We start from the raw sequence: 6505 nt of genomic DNA, 5'->3' as shown, positions 1-6505 counted from the left end.
GTCTCATCTGTCTCTCATTGGGACTCTGTCTCAATTGTCTCTCATTGGGACTCTGTCTCATGTCTCTCATTGGGACTCTCTCAATGTCTCTCATTGTCTCTCATTGGGACTCATGTCTCTTGGGATTAGGACTCTGTCTCGAATGTCTCTCATTGGGACTCTGTCTCGAATGTCTCTCATTGGGACTCTGTCTCGAATGTCTCTCATTGGGACTCTGTCTCGAATGTCTCTCATTGGGACTCGGTCTCATCTGTCTCTCATTGGGACTCTGTCTCAATTGTCTCTCATTGGGACTCTGTCTCGAATGTCTCTCATTGGGACTCGGTCTCATCTGTCTCTCATTGGGACTCGGTCTCATCTGTCTCTCATTGGGACTCTGTCTCGAATGTCTCTCATTGGGACTTGGTCTCATTGGGACTTGGTCTCAACTGTCTCTCATTTAGACATTGTCTCGTCTGTATCTCATTTAGACTTTGTCTCGTCTGTCTCTCATTGGGACTCAGTCTTGAATGTCTCTCATTGGGACTCTGTCTCGAATGTCTCTCATTGGGACTCTGTCTCGAATGTCTCTCATTGGGACTCAGTCTCATCTGTCTCTCATTGGGACTCTGTCTCAATTGTCTCTCATTGGGACTCTGTCTCGAATGTCTCTCATTGGGACTCGGTCTCATCTGTCTCTCATTGGGACTCGGTCTCATCTGTCTCTCATTGGGACTCTGTCTCAATTGTCTCTCATTGGGACTTGGTCTCATTGGGACTTGGTCTCAACTGTCTCTCATTTAGACATTGTCTCGTCTGTATCTCATTTAGACTTTGTCTCGTCTGTCTCTCATTGGGACTCAGTCTTGAATGTCTCTCATTGCGACTCTGTCTCGAATGTCTCTCATTGGGACTCTGTCTCGAATGTCTCTCATTGGGACTCGGTCTCATCTGTCTCTCATTGGGACTCTGTCTCAATTGTCTCTCATTGGGACTCTGTCTCGAATGTCTCTCATTGGGACTCGGTCTCATCTGTCTCTCATTGGGACTCGGTCTCATCTGTCTCTCATTGGGACTCTGTCTCAATTGTCTCTCATTGGGACTTGGTCTCATTGGGACTTGGTCTCAACTGTCTCTCATTTAGACATTGTCTCGTCTGTATCTCATTTAGACTTTGTCTCGTCTGTCTCTCATTGGGACTCAGTCTTGAATGTCTCTCATTTGGACTCAGTCTTGACTAGTCCTGGTCCGGGACTCAATGAAGCTCTGCTTTAAGATTTAGAGAATTTTCTGTTTTGGGGTTAACAAAATATGTCCATGAATTTAACATAAAAGCATACAGCAGACATTATCCGTTTTTCTACATATTTCTTTCTTACAGTGAAGAATACCCAATATTTGACATAACTAATGCTCAGAATATCATTCCGATGATAACAATTTGTGTTATTGTTTTGGTGTTTTCAGGACAAAGTGTCGGAGCTGCCGGTCGGCCCTCAGCCTCCTTTCTTTCAGAAGAATCTCTTCAATCTGATGGCTGCACCCACCGTTGACAAAAAACCAGAAAACAGCAGCTTTGGAGACGTCCTGCAGCAGGTTTACCCCGTCTACCGACAGGTAGGCAGTGGTGGAAAGTAACTAAGTACATGTACTCCAGTACTGTACTTAAGTATACTGAACTAAATTATAAATTCCCTCATTTTTCATGAGCTGAACTAACTAACCAAGATCTAAGACTTTTCCTAGGTAAACAAATGCTTATTTCTCAAATATTGTTGACAAATCTATCTTCAAATCTCTGTTAGTGAGCACTTCTCCTTGGTCGAGATAATCCATCCACCTCACAGGTGTGGGTTATCAAGATGCTGATTAGACAGCATGATTATTGCACAGGTGTCCCTTAGGCTGGACACAATAAAAGGCCACTCTAAAATGTGGGTCTGAAAACCAGTCAGTATCTGATGTTAGGGTTATGGTTCATCCCTCTCTCTCTCTCTCTCTCTCCTAATCTTTCTGTCTCTGAAAAAGTTCAGGGGTCTCATTTATAAACGTGGTGTACGCACAAAACGGGGCTGAAAATGTGCGTACGCCACTTCCCACACAAAGGTTGTGATTTATAAAAAACAGATTTGACGGGAGAATGTTTGGTCCTCCACGCAAACTCTGACCCATGCGTACGCACATTTTGGAGACAAAATAGGAATTGTCGACGCAGATGGTGAGGTGGTGAACTGAAGTCAAATTGCAAAAAGTACATGTGGGAATAACTATAAGAGTAGAACAAATTTAAATATTGATGCCTCGCACATTTTTTCACTCCATATCACCCGCGTTACCATGAAGATTAAATCCATCAGTATTATTTTTATATTTCTTGTACTCAGTGATAACTGTTCCATAAACTGAAATCTTCAATAAAAATTTGTTCTTAATATTTAATCGGCGCTGTCTCGCCGTCACATTGTCCACTACGGAGCTCAGGAGGAGGAGATGGCCCGACTACATGGAATACAGGATATCATCAAATACCCTAGCATTAGATAACTGCAGAACACAGTGTAAATAACTAAATATATAGCTTTAAAACTATGCAAATATCATCAAATGTCAAAGTCTGAAAATACAGCCGTTAAGCTCTCGCGCAATCGTTACCCTTAATGTCCTCGTTATCAGTCCGAACTGAAGCTGTCTGACATTTCCTGAAGAGGGAAATGTCAGACAGCTAAGTGTTTTTTTAAATAAATATTAGGCCTATATATAATCTTCAACTTCATCACTAAGGCTTGTTTGGATATAATATATAGTTCTGTTAAATCTTATTATATACGTCTGGTATATCGAAGCTGTCCCCGAGTGCTGTAATGCCTGCTGTTTTGGAAGATTTTATTAATAAAGGTAGTCTATAGATCCGGTTTCCCTACACTGTGCGACAACAGGCCGATATTATAATTCAATTGGCAGAAATTCCCGAGTGTCTGAGAGGTTTTTATTTTATTTTTTTATTTTTTTCTCCCCCAGTCGTCATAATTCGGCATGATTCGTTGTAACGAAAGAACTGCCAGGGTCATTAACATACTGATCAGCATTCACAAGGTGCTTTACGTTGACTACAGGGCGGGATAAGAGGCTGATCCACGTACGCACACTTGTAGTCAGTCTGTGATTTATAAAGGGAACACTGCTGAGAGGTGTGCGTACACACGGTTTTATAAATCTGACTTTTTTTCGGCGTACGCCATTTTAGGCTTTTGGGTGCACGTACACTTATAGTAAGGATCCTACGCACAGTTTTATAAATGAGACCCCTGGTCTCTGTTTTAGCTACAGAGTGAGACATCTCACTGCTGTAACATCTTTGTTGTCAGTCGCACATGCTCAGTAGCTAGGTAAGGACTACATGAGCTAGCTATCTGCAGAACAGGGACATGGAAGTAGTTCTATACATCTATACATACTATTTTGTAGATTAGGGTGAATTTGCGTGTGTTTTAGCAGTGTTTTGCCATTGAGAACGAGCTAGCATGCTAACAGTTAGCTCCCTAGCACCCTGGTCTCGGCTACTGACGTAGAAAGCCGTGCAGATTTTGACCAGCTCACCCGGAGACTGAAGGCAGGACACATTCAGAAACTCGTATCTCACTCAAAACAGCATGGATGGATTTTATTCAAAGTTTTTATGTGTTTGGAAGCACCAGAGACACAAAATAACACCCCAAATCCCAGAAAAAGTTGAGTTTTTCAACCTACAGTTGTTTTTATGTGACCAGAAAGTATTTCTATCTGTGTTTCAGGGTGATGTTGTCTCGGTCACGTTCGTAGCAGGAAACCCCAGAAATTCAGGGGACATCGTAAGACCAAAACCTGCTTATTCCTTTGATTTGTTACTTCCTTTGTTTCATGCTTTCCGTCCTCTCTAACCTGCACTTTCTTTGGCTTCCGTTACAGAGAGATAAAACGTTTGTTACTGTGGAGATTCATGATAACAGAACTAACAACTGGGACGTTGTGTACACTGATGCATCATGGGAGACCAGGTAGGTTAGTGTGTAGGGGTGTACTCTATCGTTTACTTAAAGCTTGCCCTGAATTCCCAACCTGTTCTCTCCCCAAAATCGTAAAATACTGACGCTTGGTTAGTGTCTCTCAGCGCCAGATACCGATGTAAAAATTACCCTTTAGAGTAGTACGAAGAAAGAGAACAGTAGAGAGTAGTATGTAGAAAGACAACAGTAGAGAGTAGTATGTAGAGAGACATCAGTAGAGAGTAGTATGTAGAGAGACAGCAGTAGAGAGTAGTATGTAGAGAGACAGCAGTAGAGAGTAGTATGTAGAGAGACAGCAGTAGAGAGTAGTATGTAGAGAGACATCAGTAGAGAGTAGTATGTAGAGAGACAGCAGTAGAGAGTAGTATGTAGAGAGACAGCAGTAGAGAGTAGTATGTAGAGAGACATCAGTAGAGAGTAGTATGTAGAGAGACAACAGTAGAGAGTAGTATGTAGAGAGACAGCAGTAGAGAGTAGTATGTAGAGAGACATCAGTAGAGAGTAGTATGTAGAGAGACAGCAGTAGAGAGTAGTATGTAGAGAGACAGCAGTAGAGAGTAGTATGTAGAGAGACAGCAGTAGAGAGCAGTATGTAGAGAGACAGCAGTAGAGAGTAGTATGTGTAGAGAGACAGTAGAGAGTAGTATGTAGAGAGACAGCAGTAGAGAGTAGTATGTAGAGAGACAGCAGTAGAGAGTAGTATGTAGAGAGACAGCAGTAGAGAGTAGTATGTAGAGAGACAACAGTAGAGAGTAGTATGTAGAGAGACAGCAGTAGAGAGTAGTATGTAGAGAGACATCAGTAGAGAGTAGTATGTAGAGAGACAGCAGTAGAGAGTAGTATGTAGAGAGACAGCAGAGAGAGTAGTATGTAGAGAGACAGCAGTAGAGAGCAGTATGTAGAGAGACAGCAGTAGAGAGTAGTATGTAGAGAGACAGCAGAGAGAGTAGTATGTAGAGAGACAGCAGTAGAGAGTAGTATGTAGAGAGACAACAGTAGAGAGTAGTATGTAGAGAGACAGCAGTAGAGTAGTATGTAGAGAGACAACAGTAGAGAGTAGTATGTAGAGAGACAACAGTAGAGAGTAGTATGTAGAGAGACAGCAGTAGAGAGTAGTATGTAGAGAGACATCAGTAGAGAGTAGTATGTAGAGAGACAGCAGTAGAGAGTAGTATGTAGAGAGACAGCAGTAGAGAGCAGTATGTAGAGAGACAACAGTAGAGAGTAGTATGTAGAGAGACAGCAGTAGAGAGTAGTATGTAGAGAGACAGCAGTAGAGAGTAGTATGTAGAGAGACATCAGTAGAGAGTAGTATGTAGAGACAGCAGTAGAGAGTAGTATGTAGAGAGACAGCAGTAGAGAGTAGTATGTAGAGAGACAGCAGTAGAGAGTAGTATGTAGAGAGACATCAGTAGAGAGTAGTATGTAGAGAGACATCAGTAGAGAGTAGTATGTAGAGAGACAGCAGTAGAGAGTAGTATGTAGAGAGACAAAGACTCAGGGCTCTTGAGAAAGCATTGGGGCCCAGCCCTGTTTGAACACCAACCTTGGTCTCTTTGCAGGTTTCACTGGCTGAAGGGCTCCAACCAGCAGAGTAACTCCACCGTGGAGTGGCACATCCCCCTGTCGGCCCCCACCGGCTCCTACCGGATCAGACACTTCGGACACTACCGGCAGAGGAAAGGCCTGCAGGCCATCATCACTCCGTACCAAGGCTCGTCAGACGTCTTCAGAGTCACCGCCAGCTTTTACTATCACTGAGATCATCGATTCGTCTGATGTCTGATGACAGCCAGGAACATGAATATAAAGAAGAATGTTCTTCTGCTGTATATTATACAGTAGTAGTAGTAGTAGTAGTAGTAGTAGTTGTAGTCATAAGCAGAGTTTGACATTCGAGCCATTGTAGCAGCTGAGACCTGGCTAACATTTGGGGAACACACCACGAGCACATATGGACAAAACAAACATGCTAAATAAACATGTACAGTACAGGCCAAAAGTTTGGACCCACCTTCTCATTCAATGCGTTTCCTTTTTATTTTCATGACTATTTACATTGTAGATTCTCACTGAAGGCATCAAAACTATGAATGAACACATATGGAATTATGTACTTAACAAAAAAGTGTGAAATAAGTGAAAACATGTCTTATATTTTAGATTCCTCAAAGTAGCCACCCTTTGCTTTTTTTGATAACTCTGCAAACCCTTGGTGTTCTCTCAATGAGCTTCATGAGGTAGTCACCTGAAATGGTTTTACCTTCACAGGTGTGCTTTGTCAGGGTTCATTAGTGGAATTATTTCCCTTATTAATAAAAAAGCAAAGGTTGGCTACTTAGAGGAATCTAAAATATAAGACATGTTTTCAGTTATTTCACACTTTTTTGTTAATACAATAAAACATAAATGTCCAAATCTACACAAAACGAGCAATCAATTAGTAAGCTGACAGCAAATGTATATACATGGCATTTAGGTAA

General features: G+C 42.0%; 1 protein-coding gene across 1 annotated transcript in view; it reads left to right on the top strand.

Moving 5' to 3' along the window:
• LOC114556327 (neutral ceramidase-like) overlaps positions 1-5797 on the top strand; it is a 6820-nt gene extending 1023 nt beyond the window's left edge. The window contains exons 2-5 of the mRNA XM_028579230.1: positions 1447-1596; positions 3771-3827; positions 3925-4013; positions 5585-5797. Of these exons, the coding sequence (XP_028435031.1) occupies positions 1447-1596; positions 3771-3827; positions 3925-4013; positions 5585-5783 (495 nt within the window). The 3' untranslated portion in view covers positions 5784-5797. The remainder of the gene's footprint in view (positions 1-1446; positions 1597-3770; positions 3828-3924; positions 4014-5584) is intronic.
• The last annotated feature ends 708 nt before the right edge of the window (positions 5798-6505 follow it).

This window comes from Perca flavescens, chromosome 5 (assembly GCF_004354835.1).
Source record: "Perca flavescens isolate YP-PL-M2 chromosome 5, PFLA_1.0, whole genome shotgun sequence".
NCBI lineage: Eukaryota > Metazoa > Chordata > Actinopteri > Perciformes > Percidae > Perca > Perca flavescens.
This window is presented reverse-complemented; position numbering and strand designations above follow the sequence as displayed.